This window comes from Rissa tridactyla, chromosome 3, assembly GCF_028500815.1.
Source record: "Rissa tridactyla isolate bRisTri1 chromosome 3, bRisTri1.patW.cur.20221130, whole genome shotgun sequence".
In the NCBI taxonomy this organism is placed as follows: domain Eukaryota; kingdom Metazoa; phylum Chordata; class Aves; order Charadriiformes; family Laridae; genus Rissa; species Rissa tridactyla.
In genome coordinates this window covers 84,678,710-84,703,148 of record NC_071468.1, presented here as the reverse complement: position 1 = coordinate 84,703,148, position 24,439 = coordinate 84,678,710, and the positions used below count along the sequence as shown (strand labels likewise).

Here is a 24,439-nt window from a genome sequence, read left to right as displayed (position 1 = left end):
ACCTTCTTACTCTCATGCTACACATGCATTCTTGGCATAGGGTGGTTGGTCCCTGAGGAAAGGAAATTGAAACATGTTTTCCTGCAGTCATTTTAAAAATGGACGTGCAGCCCTTAAGGAAGCCAGTGGCAGCTGGCATAGTAAGACAGGTTGAATGATAGTCAAGAAATTGCCTGAGTAATGTTTCTACAGACATGAAATGTGAGGGATCAACGTGAATGCATTCTATCTATCATTCTTCAGTCTAGCCTTTTTCAAGCCAAATTTGGATGTCCTAGTAAAACTAACAGACTATGTTCCTTCTCAGTGAGACTGTATCTTTGGAGCACAGAGTTTGTTTCCTAATGTAAGAGATAAACTCATGGTTTTCTTGGTAATTCTAAGGAAATAATCAGAAGATAATTTCTATTGCACTCGATAGACCTTATGGACTCCTCAGCACTCTTTTTTTTTATTTTTTTTATTTGTCAGAGAAGAGGAAGGCTTTAGTTATGGACTTTGGGTTACAATGTCTCCGGTTTATAAATGACTTGAAATGCTCAGAGTCATGGAACTCTAATAGCAATAGCACACATAAGTCTTTGGGCATAGCTATGGCTTAAGCACTGAGTGTGTTTTTCAGGGTTATCTATATTACAATTCATCACATGACCCCTAAGTTGTGGTTTTTCATTATTAGTATTAATTATCATTAGCAGCAGAGTTCTACAATTGGTTATTCGGTTGAATTAAATACAGAAGTCTTGGTCCATGGATGAATAGATTTTCTGCTCCTGATTTAGCTTTCTGGCACTAGGCATTACGTCTTGTTTTGTCCAAGATTCATTTGGCTGGCTACACAAGTTTCGCATGGCTGTATCACATCTTTTTCACAGTCTATCAAGACATCAACTATTTTTTGACTTGTGGTTCTTTTTGGTCACTCTAATTAGACATTAATTTCACCCATTTTATATAGAATTAGTGCAAAAATCTGCTATCATTACCCTAGACTTAAAGAAAGCTACTCTAAAGCCTTCTGAGAGTAAATATCATCAGAGTTCATGTTTTATTTTCAGGTTTTTAATGTAAAATTCTCCTTTCATGTCTCTTTCAAGTCTGCTCGAATGAGCTGTGTATTACCAGTTGCTTTCCCATCTGTCTCAATTTAGTCTCTTTGACAAATTCCAATCTGGCCCGAGGAAAAATCACAGTACTGAAACCACTCCACGCTAAGATTATTAGGTATATTTTATTAACACTGTCTCTTTACTTAAACAAAAAAAATTCGACACTCTTTAACTCCCTTGCCAGCCGTGTCTTGCAGAGCCCTACGACTTAGACTCACACATTCTGAATGGCTTCACACCCCTCTCTTTCCATGTGCTCCCATCTTCTGACTTTTCACTAGGTACAAAAGTGCGGGTTTTCCTCTTTAACCTTGATCCTTTCATAATCTCGCTGGACATAACCTACACGATCTGTACAGCATATAAACTCCACACGACTCCTTTCACTTTCAAGCTGCCTGACCCATACACACCCTGAAAGTGCACTGAGAATTTCATGGATATTATAGACCCACTAATTTTTTCTCTTAGCCTGTCCCAACAGACTTTACTCTAAATGCATGCGTTAATTATCCTAACTTAAAAACCTCACAAAACCAAATCCAGAGAGGAAAAAACTCTCACAAATGTGGCTTGCATTCTGCCATTACTCTTTTGTCAGGATATTGAAGATTTTATGCCTATGATTTAATCTCTTCTATTTTTCGAATTCCTATATGGAATGTGTTAGAAAAATGATGAGCCCAGTCATACTTTAGGTTTCACAGGTCATTTGCTGGATTGGGTTTTTCTTTCTTTGTTCTTTTTTTTTTTTCCCCAAACTTTTGTATTCCCTCCCCTCTCCCTCATCCCTCCCCAATCCTTTCTGCAGGAAATTTAATTACAGGACTGCCTATTCCCAAGTAAATAGAGGGCTGCACTATGCAAACAATAAAGATCTCTGTTTAAAAGTAGTTGTTGGCTGCACTTGACAACCCTCAAGGGAATAGGAGAGAAAATATAGGCTGCTGCCCAGAATTTCTTGTTTTACTAGAAATTAGTTTGAGGATAAGACTTTTGAGCAGCCTTATGAATCCTGTCTACCATCTGCAAGTCCATTCCAAGTTAGGGGGGGAAAAAATTCGCCTGTTTCTACATATCAGTTAATTCACCAGAAGTACAATCCTAACAGGTCCCGAACATGCAGAAACCCTGCCGAGCTGGTTGCTCAGCGAATCATAGCACCAACTGCCTCAATACCCCTGCAGCACCTGCTGCCAGTATCACTGTTAGGCAAGAATTTTTATTGTACTTCTCTTAAACAGGCTTGTCATCCTGTCTGGGAACTGTTCTCTTCCACAAGCACCCCAAATGTTACTCATTTAAAATAAAACAAATAAACAAACAAACAAACAAATGAACAAAACCCACCAAGAAACCATATGCATATAATAAACATAACAGTTTCTATCTGCATGCAGGGAATGAATGCATTAAGGATACGTTAGCTCTAACATGTCACATATATATTTTTAAAAGGTGAAATGACCCTTTTTTGGCTGAGTTGGCCTTCACTCCTCGCACACAGCCAGTGGACTGCTTCATGCCATTACTGGGCAACAGAATGCCAGCTGAACCCACCCCTGTGGCAGGGCATCTCAGCATCACTTGGTATTATGGCTGGAGAGACATGATCACCATCTCAGTAATAACCCGAAAGTCGCAGAATTTAAATAATTCTCAAAATTGCTATATAGGAATTATTTAGAAAGTTAAGGACAAATTATTATTTTTTTTTATTTCAACTACTAACCAATAAATGTAAAAAAATACCAACAACAAAACAAAAATAAACCCCTTCATCCCCCACATTAAAGCAATAGTTTTTGTAACATTCAAAACAGTGGAAACTATTTACCGTATATTACTATTAGTGGAGAAAAGCAAATTTAATTTAAAATAATTTTTTTCAAACTCCCTCAGTGGATGCCAGATAACTCCAGCTTAAACAAATAAAACCCCCTCATTTTAAATGGAGAATAATACAGACAGAGCTCAATTATTGAGATATTAAGGGCAACATTCAATTTGAGATACATTTAAGCATCTTTGCCTCCTGGAGATTTTTACATGACAAGGCTGTAGATAAACATGGTTTTGCAAACAGCAACTATCATATCTGATCACATAACCTCTGGACTGAAGCAGTATGTCAGCAAAAATTTCTGATTATTTAAAATAGCAAATAACTGTAATTTACTAGGCAGGTCTTCCTCAGAACAATCACAATTTTTTTCAAGAATTAATACTTATATACAAAAAGCATTTAGATGGTCTGTTACAAATCTCCAAATATTAAAAAAAAAACCAACAAAAGTCACCTCTCTGTAATAAAGCCCAGTTTAAATACATTCTGGGGCATTCTAGTAGTGGAGGAGCTGCCTTTCTACGACACTCAGCTTGCAGGGGAAACTGTAGCAGCCAAGGACATACAGGGTAGGAATCACCTCACCTAACTTTAACTAGATATTTAATTAGATATTAGACGCCTAATTTAAGCTCATCATCTGGGTTCCCTCTACAGGTAATGGAGATAAGCATTCCCAGAGGGAGATTCATCCTGCTTGTCTTAGGCATCTCTCTTTTAGATGCTTGTAGATGGATAAAATCAAGAAAGATCAACCTCACTGACAGCCTGATAATCTGTCTTCGTTAGCAATGCACAATTTCCAGATTCAATGAAATTAAGCTAGAATTGAGATGTTTTCTTTGTTTCACCATTTAGCCTTTAATTCTCCCTCTGACCCAACTTTTTCTTCGGTTCCTCCCATGACCATCAATTTTCTCTGGCACTCGACTTTTCTTACACTGGACTGTGTTTTCCTGGAACCCGGGGAACTGCAACCGATGTCAATATGTTGCTGCTCTACCAGTTACAAATCCGTTTACATGCATGTGCTCTAAATCGCAGTAATGTTCTGAACAGATAGATACGATAGGAGTATTGATAGCGATTGTGCTTTCCGGGTCTACTCTACCACTTTCAAATATGTAAAAATCTGTGGCAACATTAAGGCAGTCAAGGTATATAAATGAATGCTAAAATATATTTACTATTCAAAGAAGATGGCTTAAATCAAACCAGGAAAAATAAGGAAGAAATACCATTAGGGCCCTCACCTTTACATGTGTGAGCCCAGGTCACCACACATGGTTCGAGGCCTCTGTGCTTCAGAATATTGAACAAATCCTAAAGGCGAAGCCTGGCCTCAGCTCTCTTGCATTTCTGGTTTGTAGGTTCTCAGCAATACCAGCATTGCTGCATCGCACCTTTAATCACCAAGCCCTTAGGAACAATAGCCGAGATTTATAAGGAAGCAGGTGTCTGAACTTAGACTCCTAAATTCATAGCTGGGTGCCTAGAGCAGCAGCAAAACTGACAAGCACCCTGTGCAGTAGCCCACAGATGCTACCCCAGTAGTGAGGCACTTAGCATTTATTATAACACAAAATGGATGTTTATTAATTAAGAGTGTTCCAACGGCTACTTGAAGTGCCTTGGCCGAGTGCTTGCGTGCACTAATTTCAATATTGGGCATGCAGTCTACTCTGTGTCTTACTTCTACGGCATTTCTAGAATATTAATTTTAATAGTTAAAAAACCATCTTGAGCTGCATACATGAAAATAACTCCATTTCTACTGAATGACAATCTAATACGAAATAAGAATATTCACCTTTTTTTCTTACTTTGCCCAAATCCAGGCAATAAATTAGGCTTCTCAGCATGACTGTAAAGTGCTGTGAATTGTATAAACAATCATATATGGACACTGAAAAATAACCCTTATGCACATTGCATTATAGTTCCAAAAATATATTTACAGTCTATTACAAAGATTACAAATGGAAGTGTCTATGTAACGGGATTATGCTAGTTAAAAGCTTTTTACAGATTTTCTTCAACAAAGGCGGGGGGGGACAAAAAATTAGTATAACCAAACTGATTTTTCTAATGAAACAAATAAATAAAATGACAAATATAACACTGTACAGTGATCTAAAAAGGGGGAGAAAAAAGGAGGGGGAAAATGATGCATTTAAGTTTTTGATAACTATCTTTGGTCCTAAATGTGGGAAAACACATTATGTAGCACTGAATATACATGTTTGTTTGTGATGCTCTGCAAGTAAAATAGAAAAATATAGTGCATTTTCAATGTATTCAGAGCTCACTACACATAAATGTGTGTACAAAACAAGACAGTATAAATAAAATTTACAAGTTTTACAAAGGAACATTTACAGGGTTTCTCTTTTGTTTTTATTTTTTTTGTGTGGATGCCCACATTATCAAACAAGACCAATTTATGACTGATCCCTGGGATCTTTCTCTATCAAAATCAATAGAAGCAGCCCAATTCTCTTTGGAAGTACAGCATTTCATTGCTGGGGTAGTTCACAATTTTCAGATTTTTTTTAAAGCATTTCTCTCTGGTTCATATACATTCCTGCAATATCTGTAAAGACACCTTTCATTATTGCTTATGGTAGTTAAATATTTTAATCAAACAAAATTCATATATAAGAAAATGGTGTAAAAAGATGTTCCATTGAGTAACTACTCTTGCATCTGTGTTCCTGATGAATGACTGTTGTGTCTGTGTGAGCACACACACGCGTGTTTGTTCAGAGCAGCAAAAGCTTGTAAAAAACTTGAAAATTCTGAACTGCCCCTTGCCTCATGCTCTACAGTTCTCATATAAAAATCTACGTCTTTATTCTGACAGCTGGACTGCATACGGCTTAAACTCATATAAAAGATGTGCCAGCTATTTCTCTCAGATTTGCTAATGCAGAGTATTGAAAAAAAATGTGATGTGCTCAGATTAAATGGTTTAGGTAACACTGGAGAACTGCACCCATGTTCTGAGACACTCCTACAATCACTCGTCCATTCAATGCAGTGTCTCAACAGGTTTACAGTTGTAGATCTATGTCTTAGAATATATCTCACTTTAACTGTAGTCCATTAAAATCATCTTGCAAATAATTTGCTAAAAGTGCCTAGAACTACTTAGGGGTCATTATTGCTTTTCTTTTTTCTTTTCTTTTTTTTTTTTTTCTCTTTTATTTTCTTTTAAAAGATAGTATATGTGTAACCTTAAAAAATTCTTTAAAAAATATCAGAGCTCTTGGCAACTTGCATTTTCCTGACTCCCTGCCAATTAGCTAGCCATGTCAATACGGTGTTGATTTAACAAAAGTAAATGGCACAAAAGGATACCAAACTTCGGACAGATATACATTGCTTGGTCATGCTTCTTATATCTCTAGGAACTCAAATAATCCTTCAGAGGTACCCAGTGTAGTAATGTGTCATAGAATTAGCACTAAAAAGGTCCAAAGATATAAACATCATACTAAAAGAAAGTCTTTATGAAGAATAAACACAAATGATTAAAAAAAGATTCAGAAATCACAGATTTAAGGAAAATATTTTGTTGAATTCAACAATAATATCATGATTTTATCTGACAAATATATTCTTTTTTAAATTTTTATGTACAATTAAAAAGTCTATTAGATAAAAAGGAGGTTAGAGAGCTCAAGGTGTTTGTATGTTTATTCAGGTAGTACTTTGTTTATTGTCACTGCTGTTTTCCTTGCCACCACTGGTGGATCCTAATTCCCTTTTCATAAATTCTGGCGGCACTTAGGAGTTCAAGTCTGTAGGTGCTTCTTGTAGCTCTTCTATTCACTGCAGGAAGGACCCAGGAAATCAAGTGTCTTCTAGCAGCACTTCATATATACTGAAGGCCAGTGCTGTTCTCTCAGTCTGTCACCTCCCTCATAAGGGAGAAATGTCTATCACACTTGGATGCCAGTGCCGTGTAAATGTAGCATTTGTGCTCTCATAGTCTGAATGCTGCTCATGATTTTCTTTTGATGACCAACCAACGTGATCCCTAAACTCATCACATCCCTGGGGAAGATAAATGCGTACATTGTTAATTTTTCAACTTAGACTGCTATTGTATGGTATTCAACTGTGAGTCAAAGCTACATAGTGGTCTGGGCTACAGGTTTCTAATATTGAAACCTGGAACTATTCTAACATTGATACACTGGAACCTCAGCTCAGTACTGTGAAGTTCATATAGGTGCTGTTCAACTCAGCGAGGAGTGCAATTACATGGCAAATGTCATGTAATTACACGGCAAGTGTCATGTAATTACACTGCATGTGTCTCCACATCTGAGAATGAGGCTAGTATGTTTTGCACTACGATAATCTTTTATCGTGGCTTTTAAGAACACCCGAAGAAAGAGACACCTCCCTTGTAAAATACTTTGGGTGGCTTTAAGGACAAAGTTATGTATAAATACAAGATTTTGGGGATCACATTCTGCTTCCTAAAAAGATGCCTAGAGAAACCCTTTGCATATTGACCCATCATCCAAATGAAAGAGGAGCAGCTGTTTCAATTCTGCTACTAGTGCTACTGATCTAGTAGGAGTTTGTGGGCTCTGATGACAGATCCCAAGCTACAAGCTGAGACCCCTAGTGATACCAGGCAGATAAGATTAGGGTTGCAAACTCAAGAATATTGTTTAGAAACTTGTTTAGGAAAACACTGCTCTCTGTAAGAGGTATTACCTGTGTTTGGCAACCACCAGGACAAAAACATTGTTTGCAGGGTGCCAAGAAGACCTGTTTAATATGGCGGTACCAGTACAGGCCACGCTCGCCTTCAGAAAATTGCTTTGCTTCTATAGACTTTTATCTTGATGCAAAATCATTTCTTGCAAGATATAGACAGCCCCCAGCCAATTAGAAGAAAATTCCACATCTTCCTAGTACATGTCTGGAAAAAGGTACCAATTAGATAGTGGAGGTAAAGTTGTTCTTTTCCTCTACATATATACTTTGAAATGAGCCACATTCTCCCTCAAATTCTAGCCCTTTGGTGTTATTTCAATTGGTCTCAAAAGCAGGGTAAAAAAGTGATGCCACACATAGGTAGCAGGGCATTTGCCCTTTCATGGGATGCTCTGGTACAACATCATCAGTTTCTAAACCGTCTGGCTTAACCCCAAGTACCATGTTTGTACTCAGAGTAGAGGTTTGGAATTTAACGTTGTGTATTATTTTACCTAGAAATTCCCTAAATGCAAGTTAAACATGCCCAGTACTAACTTACTCAATAGTCATCCTGGCAACTGATTCAAGAGAGTTGTAGCCTGCTGCTGTGAAATTATCCTTATATCTTTCCATCTTAATAGCTTGTAACCATTCGCCTACGGAGCAGAAAGTGGTAAAATCGGGAGTGTTCTGGTCCAGAAGAGGGCTAATTGGTCTACGGAGAAGGAAAAAGGAAAGTAAGTTGTTTCCAAAGAGAGCAAAACATCAGGGAGTATTTAGCAAGGTGAGAGTCAAATAAGTTTGGGGTATTAAAAATGTTAAGAGTATAAAGTAATAGGCCTTTATACACAGTTTAGATTATGCTGTGAATAGCTCTTAACTACTCTATAGCTCACAATATGTATTTCCTAAGTTTATTCACATAAAAGATGAAAGGTCAGAGTGAGCAAAATCAGCCTAATGGAATATTGTTACCAACGGAAAACCAGCCTTATTACCTAGCATGACAGCAGCTGCAACTAAAGTTGCTAAGTAAAATAAAGATGCTATTCTTTTAAGCATCTTAGAAAATACAGTAGTAGCTATTCCCATTATTCAATCAGATGGGACAAAACAAAGACAAGGAAGAGCAGAGACACAAAATCAGTTGTTTAAGGTCACACAGCAAATCAGTCAGGAGAAGAACCAGGAGCAGAACACAGGCCAGTTGACTCCCTAGTGCAGTGATCTAACTAGCGGATCAAAGATTACCATGATTAAATAATTCACCTGAAATTTATGAAGAAGTCATTAAAAGCTACACCATGAAACACAATGAGATGCAATCGCTGAAAGGAGTTAAAGCCAGAAAAATGAAAGATAAAAATCTAGAGTGTAGCAATGTCAAAGTACATTGGCCAAGCATGAGCATTATTAATTACTATTTCTACTGTAGCAGTTCCTAGGGCAAGGGATGCATCATATAAAACTACAGTAGATGATGATCCTTGCCCTCCAGACTTCATAATTTTAAGAAACAAGGAAAACAAAGACTGCTAGTGATGAGAGTGTGGAAAGAGTGACGAGCAGGCAGCAGTTTACTGAGAAGTGTGTTAGTTCCATGATATTTAATTTCTTTATTTTGGTTATTTTTTAAGAAAGTCCTCTTGGGCTTTGTTCAGCATGGTAAAAAAGAAGGGCAGATGAGGGAAGGGAAGAAGGGGGAACAGGAGGAAGGAGGAACTGAGAGACACATGAAGTAAGTGTGAACTGGAACCAGCCACCAAGCAGAACATCCAGAACCCAGCCACGCACACCATCACACGAATGCACACTAAAGCTTTTCTTACCTGCTACAGGTTCCCAGTGGGGTTTTCAAGCTGTTTGGGTTTCTAATCATTTTGTCCAGAATACCAACTATCTGCTCAAACTTCGGCCTTTCACCACGTTCCTTCTGCCAACAATCTAGCATCAGCTGGTGCAGTCCTGCTGGGCAATCCATGGGTGCTGGCAAACGATAGCCTTCTTCGATTGCTTTTATAACCTAGTAGCCAACATAGTTAATCATTTTTCATCAAGGAATATTTAAGAAATATACAGTGCCACCAAGTTCAAGAAATAAAAGAAGGAAAAAAAAAAAAATCAATAAACTTAAATTTGCCATTTGTAGTGTTGCAAAAATATGAGTCTGTTGTTTTGACACTAGCCTTCACGTTTTCAAATTATTTCCCTGACTTTATCTTTGGGATTATTAAGCATATTGTTCTATATGTGCAGAACATAGCTATGTTACCTAGTCAAGTGAGCAGCAGGGAGCAACAATTAAATTCACCAGAGGAGCAACAGATAGATTGATAAATGGAGTTATTTCAGAAAGCATTATTACTTGCCCCAAGGCTTTTATGAAAGAGTGTGTGGTAGAAGCAACTGACTTGTAAATGGATAGGGATCTGTGCATGCACATGTAAAATAAAAAAAGCCTGAACAGATTATAAAAGGATCCAAGAAATATGTTTAGCAGCCAGAAATTGTTAGGGAAAAAAGTTGTGTTCTATGCCTAGCCATGTTACAGTAATGATAAAGTAGCAGAAATGTGCCACATGAGAGAGGAAGACCTGGCTGAATGGTATTTTAATATATCACCTAAACAGAAAGTTAGATTTAATAAGAGATGCTGCTAGATGATGATATGATCAAAGGAGAGCATAAATGTCTGAACCAAGAATTACACCCACCCGTTGACTTCCTTAGCAAGTCCATTTGGATTTAAGTAAAAAATAAAAATGGGTAAAGTAAAATCACAGGAAACTGCTGTAAACCTTGAGGGCAGGATAAAAAAGCACATCAGGAAGCAAGGCAGATAAGAAAGGCTTGTGAAAAAGGGCTAAAACACTGTTCATGAGGGATTTCAAGTATACTGACATTGACTGACATAGCAGTATTAGAATTGCTAAGGAAGGGTGCTTGTTCCTGAAGGGCGGGCAGTGCATAGGACTGTCTTCTCCCTCAGTTTGTACAGAAAGCAAGATCAGAAGCTGTTCTGGATGTAGCCCTAGGAAGTAGATCTGGTATGATAAATGAAGTTGGTGAATATCCAGGGTTTACTGAAAATAATAACCTCAGATAAAAAAATATTCCACAGGTTGTGTGAGAAAATGCAAAAGCAGTGGATTGCAAAGGAGATAGAACTGCAAAGAATACAAAATGACCTTCAAAAAGCTGGCTGAAATCCATGCTTGTATCAAAACCTTTTGCAGAAAAGAACCTTTGTGAAAAGAGGCGACATAGCCCAGTGGTAGGGCACTTGCTGCAGGTTTGTGTCACAGAATGTCCTTCCGACCTCAAGGAAGTTGCCTCATCTCCCTGGCTCTCAGCTTTCTATCTGAACATTTAGAATGACAGTACTGTTCTACAACTCAAAAATGACTGACAAATATTCAGTTCCTGCTGTAACATCCACACCTTGAAGAATGAGTGCAGTGACCTTTTAGAGACAGTGAAATTATCTGTCAGATAGGGTGGGGAGAGAGGATTTCTGTAGAAGAACAGGGAATTTGAAAAAACAGTACCATATAGGAAAGAAAACATGAAAAGTAAAATGTAAGATCTTTTAGAGCAGTACTAAGAGGAAAAACAAAGGAACAGCTCCTTACGCTTAGAAGTAGCAGTGGAATAAAAGTGAAAAATAAGCTACAGTGTGTATAGGACAACTGGTGTGCTATCAAAAGTAATGCAGAAATTTATGATCTTCTAAAAGGTAAAAGGTATTTTACCTTTATGCATACTAGATATGATTTACTACAAACGAAGCAGTCACTTAAGAGGTCAGAATGCAAAGACAACAAATGAGGAATGAAAAAGTAGATAACAGACTGAGAGAGTTGGGGTTGTTCAGTCTGGACAAAAGAAGGCTCTGAGGAGACCTTATAGTGGCCTACCAGTATCTTAAAGGGGCCTACAAGAAAGCTGGTGAGGGACTTTTTAGGATGTTGGGTAATGGCAGGACTAGAGGGAATGGATTAAAACTAGAGATGGGTCAATTCAGACTGGATGTTAGGACGAAGTTCTTCACCATGAGGGTGGTGAGGCACTGGAACAGGTTGCCCAGAGAGGTGGTGGAAGCCCCATCCCTGGAAGTTTTTAAGGGCTTTGGATGGGGCTTTGAGCAGCCTGGTCTAGTGGGAGGTGTCCCTGCCCATGGCAGGGGGGCTGGAACTAGATGATCTTTAAGGTCCCTTCCAAACCTAACAATTCTATGATTCTATGATTCTGACATCAACAGCAACACAACCACCAAAATAGTTAAGACCCTTAGAACTGGCAAACCATCTACATAAGACTATACAAGAACGTAAGGGATAGTGAAAACATGAATGAACAGATCATGAACAGGACTTTTACACGTTCACTACAATCTGCAGAGAAACTGGAGAAGAGGTGGGAATCAAGTTGATGATATTATTTTTAAAAGGCTTTGGGGATACTGCAGAATCGCCTTCTTTGATGTGTGTTCTGAGTAAGAAGGATCAAACTGGGAAATACAAAATAATGAGTTAGCTAGAGATGGATGAAATTGCTTGGAATATCCCAATCATTTAAAAACCTTTCAAAAAAACATTGATAAGGAAAGTGTTTTGGTTTTTTGGGTTGTTTTTTTTGTTTTTGTTTTTTTTTTTAATTTATACAAAATTCAGGCACTATGAAGGCTACTACAAGTGTCTACTCTGCTAAGAAAGGTTTGGGGGTGGGTTTGCAGAAATGAGTACTTGGAGATAATGAAATAGATGCAGGAAATTGTTTTTTTAAATAAGCAAAGCTACAAAGAGAACACAGCTGCAGTTCTTACTAATAGAATTGATTTATATTATTTACAACTCCCACAATTTGTTTTTCAAATTCTGCTTTCGCTGTAAAAAAAAGAAAAAAGGAATACTGTTAAAAGTCAAGTATGTTTTTATCACAATCAGGCTATCTGGGGATGTAAAGTAGATTAGAAGAGTGACAGACCTGTTAACTGTATGTACTGGTTGCCAACAAAGAAGTATTAAATATGGGTAACTGGACAATGTAATGTTATCTCTCTGGTTCTGGGTATATAATAATAATACAAATTAATAATCATAATAAAGGTCATAAATACAGGACTACACCAAAGAAAAAAAATATGCAAACCTAAGCTCTTGCCCTTTTCTGAAGAACTAATCTGCACTAAGGTCAGTAACCGAATGAGAGCAAGAACTAGCAAACACCAGCAGCATAATAGGGGAACAGGGTAAAGTGCCGCGGTTTGCAGGCTACTGTTACCAGCAAGGATTGAGCTGAGGGGAGCCCACCACTCAGAGAAATTGGGGGGACTCTGTGTATCGTCTGTACTGAGTCCACTGTGCCTCTGCAGGGAGCTTGTAGGACAAGCGTTCTGGTGCACCCTAGCTCCAGGTTGCTGCTAAAAGGAGGACTTTTACTTAAAAAGAGATCGCAGCACAAATTTCTATCCTTCATCAATCTGAAACACTGACTTAAAGGAAGAGGGACAGAATTAAAGACGTGCCATCTAAAGATACAAAGTCAGGGAGACATACTTTTTAGGAGATCTGTTCTGGTCTGTCATTACACCCACATCCACTTTTAGGCAAAATGATACACTTAAGATATATAAACTGCCTGAGTGTATATGCAAAATTAGAAGAGATACATCTAGCATTTTTTTATTCCAGTTAAATACTCCCATTGGTAACTTTGAAGGAGAATAAATAACAAATCATAAGATGATTCTAAATTTTTGCATCACAGCTTTATCTATGGGATTGGTAGGATGCCTTTATGTTTTGGGAGGAATGTTTCAGGACACACTTGAAGATCACAGCATACTAAAATATTTGAAATTACTTTACCAAGCAATTGATGCATCTTTTAACTATATGCTATTGAAGATTATTATGTAAAATGCTAAAAAGAAATGAAACTGCAAGAAGCGGTAATTAGCTGTTTTATGAAAAAGGTTCATTCATGCACTTTGCTTGCAGTTTTTGATAGAGGAAATACTTTTCAAAATCCAACAAGAAGCCTGAAGATAACAAAATTTCTCCCCTATTTAAAAGTTTTCCCTTATTGTTCCCTGAAAGATAGGTAAGGTTTGCCTTTGAGGCATCTTATATTCCTGTCAGACTACTTTTATGTTTGAATTTAGTACAGAAGGAAGGTGTCAAAAGAAATGAAACTCTACTGGGTGTCTAGGGAACGTAAATATTTCTCTTTCTCTGCCCCAAGGACTTGTTTGCCCATATTTTGACAGTCCATGAAATCTTTGACACTGAGACCTGTCAAATATTAACAACTTTGCACTGTGCCAAACTGACTCATCATTTACACTTTTATCTTTTTTTTTTCAACTTTGATGTCGATCATTCAATCAAAAAATAAAATAATAATAAAAAAACCTCTCAAGTCCCCGACCTGAAGAACTTTAAATGAGACTCTTTCTGACGTCTTTCTCACCTGCATGGCTTTTTCCTATGTACTTTCTCTACTTTTGTCAGAAATCAAGATTAACACCCATCTGTTCTATTACTGCTGACCTGTTGCCCTGGGTCATATTTTATGCAAACAAGGGTATTGTTAAATCAGCATAATTAACTTGAAAAAGCCAAAGTAGGTCATTAACTGCCACTCAGATTTTTAACAACTTTTTTCAACTGATTAATCATTGCTCTGAGGTCAGAAACCTCAGAATTATTTTTATTGGAAAAAATTAATTCCTTCTATGCCTAAGTGTAATAAAGTGAAGAGCACATATTACTATTTTTGATGTTCCAATTTTACTTAATACTTGGGACAGAAACCTACAACATTCACATGGCAGAAGAACAATTTAGATAGTTATGTAAAAAGTGAACACTCCGTAACTTTTTAATTTTGTGAGAACCTTACAGTACTTTGATAAATCTTATGTCTAAACCAACATTTTATGCATGTACAGTGAAACACATCTGTGCATGTTTACAATATGTAATTTTTGTTCTTCTGACACGCGCACACACACGCTCAAAAACAGATAAAGTATAACCTACATCTTGATTTGACATGTCCCAGTAAGGCCTCTCTCCATAAGACATTACTTCCCACATAACTATTCCATAACTCCACACATCGCTGGCTGATGTAAATTTGCGGTACTGGATGGCCTCTGGAGCTGTCCATCTCACTGGAATTTTGCCACCCTATGGAAAAAAAAAGGAAAGAAGAAAGTTTTATTTTTTTCTCCACAAAATTTCAAATCATCTTCCATGGAGTGCATTTATAATCATTTCCATCAACATCAAAAGCAGCACTTATAACATCTACTACAGTTGACCGATCGTGGAATTTTCAAAGGAGTCTAAGGAAGTTTAGGCTCTTAAAACACTTGGACCATAGAAAATTAGACACCTGCCTAAGCTAAGTTGGATTAATTTCTCCGGAAGTGCTCATCTCTGCATTGATTTTAAGGGGCTGCTTAGATGTCTGATTTACACTAGTCATTTAACTCCCAGCTGGCTGAAGGCAGGGGAGGGGGATCTCACCCTGTGCGTATAAATCCCATTGAACTGTCATACAGCTCCTCTGAAATCTCGGTCTGACATTTTTAAACGAGGATCTCACTTAGAGCCCAGCAGCAGGACTGACAGCTGTGAACGCTGGTGTGGTTTCCCGGATCCCTGCGCCTGTTGGAGCAGATTCCAGGGGCCCCTCCTTCCCTCAGCATGAGAAAATAGGTACAGCGAGGCCCCACGGGTGGGAAAGGGGAGCTGGCTCAACAAAAGAATAAAGAGCATAGTGTGCCCAATGAATGCTTATTTAAGAAAACCGTCCCACCCAAAAGCAAGGGAGCCGAGCTTTGTCACTGTCTAGCCTCAAGCTAGTCAACTTTTTGGTGAGATAAAATCTAGTCTGAAAAACAGTAATAGCCTACAAATATTTTAATTGACTGATAGTAAATGAGATGATTATAATTTTTATGGGTAAAACTTCCGTATTTGTTCAAAAAAAAAATCATGAGGAAGGGAATAATGAAGATACTGTGCAAAATGTTTCGAACTTTACCAAATAAAAATGCAGGTTCTTACAAAAATATTAATCCCTAATTAGAGCCAGATTTCTGCAGAGACTCTTTTCCTTTTGACTGGTTAACATTTCTCAAGCAATTAATAGATTTCTCTTATCTATAGTCTCTAGAAGATATGCTGCTTCTTAATAACCACATCTCAAAACTACTAAAACCCATCGATTTCTCTTACGGTAGTAGTGTAGACAGCCTCTGGATCATCTTCTATAACTCTGGAAAGGCCAAAATCTGACACTTTACAAACAAGGTTGCTGTTGACAAGAATATTGCGTGCTGCAAGATCCCTGTGTACATATCCCATATCGGCCAAATATCTCATTCCAGCAGCAATTCCTCTCAACATTCCCACTAGCTGAATGACTGTAAATTGCCCATCATGTTTCTGGAGGGAAGAAAGGAGCAGCAATTCTTGTTAGTATAGCTGAGAAGAGAAATAAGAATTAGTTTTACAACTTTAGCTTTCTACTTATTTACTGCTTCTGTGGCAATTCATCCTGGGGCAAAGCAACTCGCTTCAAACACAAGTTTTATTTTCTTCAGAGATAAAGCAGTACATCCAGTTAGGAAATGTGTGAGTAGCTAATGTACTAGAAGTAACAAAACTTATTAATCACTATAAATTTCTGGCTAAGTTGTGGCAAGTCTCTTCTAAGAGAGATTACCTGATGCACAGCTGTTTATAGTTTGCCTCTACCCCCTTCATCTCTCAACATAATTATTTGCATCAAGAAAATAAGAACTATTTCCTTTTGGAACCTTAGCTAATTTCATTCATAGCTTGGAGATTGTCAAACAAACATAATCTTTCTGTTCTCTATAGAGTGTTTATACATCATCTCATACCATCTTGTACAGCTGGTAAGGAGTCAGAACTGGCAGTTCAGAACATGCACTCAAAAATTGCTAAATTGTTGTGAACTTGCATTTCTTTTTCCTTATAGTGGCCTTCCAGTACCAACAGGAAAGATGGGGAGGGACTCCTTATGAGGGAGTATAGCAATAGGACAAGGGGTAACAGTTTTAAACTGAAAGAGGGTAGATTTAGATTAGCTATTAGGAAAAAATTCTCTGCTTTGAGGATGGTGAGACACTGGAATGGGCTGCCCGGAGAAGTTGTGGATGCCCCATCCCTGGAAGTCTTCAAGGCCAAGTTGGATGGTGCCTTGAGCAACCTGGTCTAGTGGGAGGTGTCCCTGCCAATGGCAGGGGGGTTGGAATGAGATGATCTTTAAGGTCCCTTCCAACTCTAATCACTGTATGATTCTATGATTTGTTCTCTTAAACACAACCTTCATTCATTTAGGAATTGTTGTATGCTGATTTCAGCTATGCTGACACAATAAAATTCTGCTTCCAAAAGACAGAAGATTGGGCTTCAGGTATCAGTGGTTTTAACTTCAGCTGGTGGCAATAATAAAACCCACCATGTCTATACCATATTAAATGACTTAAACTCCTAGAATGTTCCCGTGTGATCCTGCCTGGTCCTCTCATTTCTGATCCGGTTTTGCTGAAATAATGTAGATCATTACCAGTATTTGTCAGGATCCATTTCAGCCTGAAAACCATTTTAATTATATGAATATCATGCATGTATACATATGTACACACATATATAAAATCATATCTTAAAATGTGACAATATGTAACATAATATATATGTCACATGTTTATATATGTTTTCATTTTGGTACTCACCCTAAGAAATGCATCTAAGGCCCCATTCTCCATGTATTCTATTACTATCATGACTGGTTTCCCTGAAAGAAAAGAAGACAGATTTTGTCTGAGAAACTGTAACACAAATGGAGTGCCTTTTTTGATAAAACACATGTTATTCCTTTGAAGGACTGAATCATTGAGACAACGAACATTTCTGTGGCTGCCAGCACTGTTACTGAGCTCTAATAAGTTCTTAAATGCCTGCATGGAACGTGGTCATGATTCACAAAATTAAACCATACAAATCAAAATGTCAGTGTGTTCTCCTAACTCCTGCTGTGTGAACAGGACTCTGGAATAATGACACTTCAGATAATATGAAAGGACATAAGAAACCTTATCTCTCTGCATGGTCTTTGAGGCTAAATGAAACTAGAAAAATAATATATTTCAAAGTACTTCATCTTTTAATCATGCATGCATCTTAATTTTTTTCCTCAGGTTGTAGAATAAAGTAAGTATTGTTTTAGTTAGTTACGCATCAGGAGAAAATCCATTAGGAGTGTGCAGCCTGTTTATAATTTGAATCTTTGACCATGAATAAGCTAAAGTAATTTCTGCCATTATGTTGTTATTTGACTGACAGATCGAGCCGCTGCTTACCTCTGGTAACGACCCCTTCTAAGTGAACAACATTGGGGTGGTCAAACTGTCCCATGATGCTTGCTTCACACAGGAAATCTCTCCTTTGCTTTTCAGTGTAGCCAACTTTCAGAGTTTTTATGGCTACTGCAACATCTCTTTTGCCAGGAAGCTTTAGACGCCCACTGCACACTTCACCAAACTCTCCTAAAATGAAGTATATCAATGCTGAATTACTCCAACTATAATATCAATATTCTTTCTAGGCCTTGATTCAACTAGCCGCCTAAGTGTGTGTTTAAATTTAATATGTGAATGTTCACACTTTAAATGGGTTACTTAGAAACACAAAGACAGGCACGTACCTTAAATGAATTGCTGATTGAGTACCTTACGGAGTAAACACTTCACGTTAAGCCAATCTACAGGACTGTTATTTGAATCTTTTAAAAGACTTTTTAATAATTTGTTACATTTTTTCATAAATGGGAAATAAATATGAAGTAGCTTTCATAAGAAAATACTATTACAGAAATAGTAATACTGTTTCCAAGTGAAAATGACATTCTGTTCTACGGGCTTCCATGCTATCTTTAGATCCAATGGGTTTTTTTCTTTCAAAAGGCAGCTCTTTCAGAGCTGCTTTTAATTTAACATCATTATGGTGTTAAATGAAGCACTACATTATTACCTTCAAGCAGGATAATTTACTTTGCAGATTATGAAATGAAAGGTGTGACTTATAATAATTTTGTAACATTAAACAAACACAAGCAAACACTGGAAGTTTGTAAAAGGCTTCTAAACTAACAGACAATTGGAACTTGAAGAAGCATGTGAAAAAAATGGCCAAAAAGCCAGCAAGAATACAAAAAAAGCCTCAACAACCATAATCTGGGAGAGAAGAAATTGGACTCCATCAGACAAGAAAGAGGATGGAAGCATGCAAGATGTGGAGCTGAATGGCAAAACATCTCCCTCATTATTATTGAGATTGTGAAAGTTTTAAGGATTGTCCCTTGTCTCACAGCCATGCCAGCAGAGAGAGAGAGAGAGAGACCTCCTATTCTGTAGCCAGGAGAAAAAATCTCTTGGGATGTATAGGAGAAAAGAGTAGTAACATATCTTGTAACATCTCTTTAAAAAAAGAAAGATTCATTGCAAAAGAACATCTTTTTAAAAAGAGAAAGATTCATCACAAAAATATTTAATAATCTGGTATTTTGCAAATTTATCTGGAGTATGGGAGATACAGATCCAAGTCCCTCCTCCAAATCAAATCAAGTCTGAAATTTATCTCCTGCGTACCTGTGGAGTGCCTTAACTTTAAGCTATTGAGTATACCCAAGTATGCAGGCACACCTACATGCAAGACACGTTTTAGGGTGAGTGCTGAAAAAAAGGATTGAATTAGGAAAGACTGACACAGAGTTTGATTAGCGAATCCCTTTAGGACATATACTGAGGTTCTGAGAAACCTGTTGGGATCAGGACTTAAGTGCACATACACACTGGCAAGGCATCTGGCTGTCAGTGGGGAGAGGTATGCTTGGAAAAGGGGGTGAATGCCTGAAGAGGTAGATGTAATTGTCCTAATGGATGAGTTCTGAGAAACCTTGTTTAGGACACTGTCACCATACCAACACTACTGTTCTCCTGTCACCCCAACAGCAGAGGTTAGAGAAGGAAAAAAGCAGTACCTGGGCCTCAGCTTCACAGTTCTCCAAGCGTAGAACTTTGACCAGATGTTAATATTGCCAGCTGACTTGTTTGGGCAAATCACTCAGCATGGCTCATTTTATGAATCTCACAGAAGATGACTGCATATTGAATCAAATTCCTCTTGCTCCTGTTCTATGCTAGCTGAATTAAGGTTAGCACCAATCAGCTCCATATACCTCTTTTAACACTGTACTGTACCTGAGCTGATTGGCCAGGCAGAGTACAACTGTTCCTGCCAGCACAGGTGAGGCATTAGCCCCAGCCATCCTTGGGCACCGGAGTCGTGGTCTGAATATACACATCATAGCTATGAATACCATGAGGCAAGGACATACGTAACAACCAGCTGCTCATGCCCTTAGCTTGGTGCCTTAACCTCCTTCCTGCACTTCAGCAGCAATATGGGTGACTATTAGTGAATTCACCACTCACCTCACTCACTGCTCCTAGCCACAAGAACTTACTAAAGGATAAAAATTTTCTCTAGCGGTACCTTACAAAATTATTTTTGTTACACACTGAAAACAAGACGTGAGTATAAGTGTGTGTGTGTCTATGCAATACTTCAGAGCCAGGTAATTAGGTTACTTGGCACAGAAGACACTAAGGCTTAACTCCTTTCCAGCTCCCTGTGATCTGATTTTGATTGATTTCCAAAAGCAGATCACTCACACTCAGGCAAACCAGAAACTTGAACTCGTATGCTATGCCTTTCAGGCCAGGATGCTAGCCAATGAACTACTTTTATTCACAAGAAAATAGTATATTCATCTGAAATGATGCCCAGAAAGGATCCAGAAAATATGACAACAAGAGTGGGAATAGTGCACAGCTACACAGCCACTAGCTCAGCATGTCAACAAGGAAGAGGCATAAACAAAGGATGTGTGATACGAACCAGGACTCAACATAGTGGACACCATATTCTGTATCTGACAGGTGGCCGCAGCAGGATGGTAATGAAAATGTTGGCAAGGAAAGCACATATCCCTCATGTAAATTGAGCACAAGCATACTTGCACCCTGTTTGTCTGAGAGAGACATGGCATTACTCAATAGTTGATGTGGCCAGCATTGCTGGTGCGTATTGAGACTGCTAAGTGGCTTTTCTGGTGCTGTCACTAGTAGAAATTCTATATTCTTCTTTGATGTATGAGTTTCAGCTGCTTCTTTGGGTCTTTAACATTCTGTTGCTCCTGAACTACATTTCATTGCACTCCTATTTGCTACCTACATAAACAGGTTAAAGCCATAGCTAAACCACATACACAACACGCTTTCATGACAGCACTTCTAATTAACTTTCTGCAGAAGGACCACTAACACACGTTAGTTTTTTTGCTATCAGTTATACTCATTAAAAACAAGAACAAATTAATCTGCAGTCAACAAGATTAACATTCTGGAATTAGTCTGTCATAACAGTGAAAATACGTTTTAAACTGTATACTCTGCAACTGAAGCGTTTTCAGTGTTTTGCTCAGAAGGCATTGGCAAAGTCCAACTGAATATGTCTTTGTGCTCTGAATTGTTGCTATGCTGGTAGTTTTTTAACCCAAAGCAAAAGATAAAGCTCAGTGTTTTTTCTGTGCTAGTCTTGAGTTTAAATCTTATATGTTGTGTATTTACTAGAAGAGACGCTGCCATTCTAGCATCACAAAAATTACTAGTTAGCAAGGGCTGGATTCTTATGCTCTTACGCATCTGAAGAAATAATTTGCTCAGCAGTGTCATTAATTTCAATGCTACTACTCCTTGATTAAGACATGATTCAACATGAGTGAGATTACTTTAAAGAGGCATTGTGAATTCTAAGAGTGAAGATTTCTTTACAGGTAAACTAGCTTATTTTAGAGAAACTTCTCCTCTTTTAAAATAATACCACAGTATGTAATTTACAGTGCATGCCAAACTACAGGGTGATTTTAAAAGTATTCTACTAATACTTTTATAAAACAACAGGAAAGCAAAAGAACATTTCCTCCAGGAATCCGAAGTATTTGATATTTTTCTTACCCACGGAAACTTAATTTCACTACATGGAGTAGTGCAATAAAAATGTCACATATCTTATTAATGCAAACAAATGAAACTGCCTTTTTAGAGCATGAACACCATGGCTTAAGTAGGTGGTAGACAGTTCAAGAGGAAGAAAAGCAATGTAATGCTGGTGCAATTACAATCAGTCATGAGAAGTTAAACAATAACTTTTTGTATTCATAAAATATCAAAAAGAAAAATGGTAGAACAAAAAACAGCCTTAGGGAAGATTTTGTTATACAGAAACAAGACCTTCCAAGTCTCTATTTAAGATTTTGTGCTGCAGCCAGTTTTTCTTACTCACATGAACAAAAATTCCGAGGTCAAAAAGCCCTCTTGCAAAAGGAAAGCGAGCAGAATTTGCACTCATGCCTAACGCCTTTACTCTGACAGTAAATAATAGGCAGCAAAACTGCCCCCCTCCCCCCAATTATATTTTTAACAGCAGACACAGAATTAGAAACCCACAAGCTTTCAATGTCAAGCAAGACTCTTCATTTACTTATTTATTTGGGGGTTTTATTGGTTTTTTTTCCCCCTATTTGTTTTTACATTTTAGAAGCCAGTGCAGCTTCATTGCTCTTAACCACTCCGGCAAATGCAAAAATTCTTCTATACTCGAGGTATAATTATTCGCCTGTCATTATGATGTATGAGTTTCGATCCCGGCTAAATGGAACAGTTGAATCAGGAAGCCACGGCAGCCTTACCTGCACCGATCACACGCTCGATTTTAATACAAGAGGCATCTAGCTCCTTGGCGAATTGATGGACAGCTCTATTTGGGTCCTCGTAGGTTTCAGGGTCAATGTAGGTTTTGGTGCCTGGAAATTTAACTGTAATGATGTAAGAAAGCATGACTGTGATGAAGCAAAGGCACTTATTGTGCAGTCAGCCCAGGAATTTCATTATGCAGAGTGCTCCTTGGAAGACTGAACCTGCTTCCACACTGCCTGAGTCAGAGCCGTTCTGAGAGGCAACTTTAGTTTTAGGCATCATCTGCAAGCATGCTGACACAAGTACACAACCCCATCTCTAAAAATGACTAACATTAGCACCTGCATCTCCACCTTGAAGTGAAAGAAATAATAAATATTAAGTAGTGCTCAATGGAATAAAATGCAAGGGTTGAGTGGGAGTGAAAATAAAGCAGGGGAAGGGTAAAGGACCAACAGAGGAAGGTGAAACTTTCTCTTCTGTGTAAGGACAGCTTATTCTCTTTTCCCAGGTTGCGTAACCATCATCTTTTTATGTTATCTCTGTCTTCTAGCAGGATTAGAAAGGCTTCTCCACCTACTTCAATTTGCTTAAACTGCTGAATATTATTTACAGACTGTGTCCATAGCCAAGCTAAATGTTTCTTGCACTAGAATATGAACATGAGAAACACTTGTAGCCAACTTCTAAAGGCTGTTGGGAAGGGAAACTGGGCTCTGTGGCACAATTATTCCCTCTCTCAAGCACCTAAGTGAATAATACGCAGCAGTCTGGGTTTTGCTCCCTCTTTCTGTCTTCCACTTGGTGCAACTCAGGCACTCTCTGGCACTCCGGCCAGCATGTAGGTTTTTTCCCTCAGTTTGCTGCAGAGTCAGGAAATTTACTTTTTGCTCTTCTGGTGAAAGTAGCAACTTCTGGTGAAAGTAGAGCAACCCTGGAAATCTATTAATCAAGCATTTTTTATGAAATAAATTCAGCTCACAAGGATTACAGTCCTGAGCTTTAATTAAATCAGTGAATTAAAACTCAACTTGAAAATGCAAGAATGTTCCTCTGCTAATTGATATACTGATACACACGAATAGGATCAAAAGTCAATACAAAACATATATCATTATGGTTGCTTTGTAATCTTTTAATTGAACAAAAAATATTTTAAATTTGAAAATATATTGAAAAATAGCTTAGTAATCATGTGTATTTATGCTTCAGATGATATTACTGACTGAAAAATCCTCAAACCCTCATAAGAAGGAAAAAGCCAGAGAAATTGTTTGAGTAATCTAATGAATTTACATCCAGAGAAATTATTTGAAGTGTTGCCCAGATGTTATTATCTGCCATATTATGTATTTTAATAGATGTTCTTCCAATTGCTTTGATAATGCCACACATTTTTAAAGTGACAGATATTTATTTCTTAAAACCAAAAATGACTAGAGAAAATGAGAAGAAAGCAATAGGTTAACCTCCTATAATAGTGCTTTTAGGCAGGGAGATGGAGAAGGAACCATCCTCTTGTGTTTGTGATAAGGGGCTTGGATTGGAGGTAACCTTGCGAATCTCAAGTGGCCCTCTGATGGTTCGTTATTCAAGCTGTCACAAAACATTTTGACAGGCCAGGGCTATCCTGGCATACCAACGTGAAATAATGCTGGCCTAGATTTGAAGACATTGTTAGAATAAAATGGTAGGAGGAAACCAAATATAAATCTGAATTGCTTGACTAAACTCCTCCATTGTACTTGTATCTTCAAGTGTAGCACTTGAGGTCACAGAGAGTTGAGGGGGACTGAAATTAAATATATGATACTCTATTAAATACAGTGCTTTGGAACCTGGTTTAAAAAAAATGGTTACTTGTAAGTTTTTATGTTAAGTAAGTGCTTCTTGTAAGTTACG

At 37.8% G+C, this 24,439-nt stretch overlaps 1 protein-coding gene across 7 annotated transcripts in view; it reads right to left on the bottom strand.

The window, feature by feature from the left end:
* Window positions 1–24,439, bottom strand: part of EPHA7 (EPH receptor A7) — a 167,186-nt gene that overhangs the window by 6,891 nt on the left and 135,856 nt on the right. For 2 of the 7 annotated variants that reach the window (XM_054195473.1, XM_054195479.1), the window contains exons 10-17: window positions 22,531–22,656; window positions 18,080–18,265; window positions 17,453–17,514; window positions 15,927–16,136; window positions 14,721–14,870; window positions 9,504–9,697; window positions 8,234–8,389; window positions 2,180–7,014 (exon numbers count right to left, since the gene is read on the bottom strand). In XM_054195473.1, coding sequence (XP_054051448.1) covers window positions 6,900–7,014; window positions 8,234–8,389; window positions 9,504–9,697; window positions 14,721–14,870; window positions 15,927–16,136; window positions 17,453–17,514; window positions 18,080–18,265; window positions 22,531–22,656 — 1,199 coding nt within the window. In that variant the 3' untranslated portion in view covers window positions 2,180–6,899. Of the gene's footprint in view, window positions 1–2,179; window positions 7,015–8,233; window positions 8,390–9,503; window positions 9,698–14,720; window positions 14,871–15,926; window positions 16,137–17,452; window positions 17,515–18,079; window positions 18,266–22,530; window positions 22,657–24,439 lie in introns of those variants that run through there. The other 5 variants (XM_054195475.1, XM_054195480.1, XM_054195477.1 and 2 more) reach the window with 5 other exon arrangements.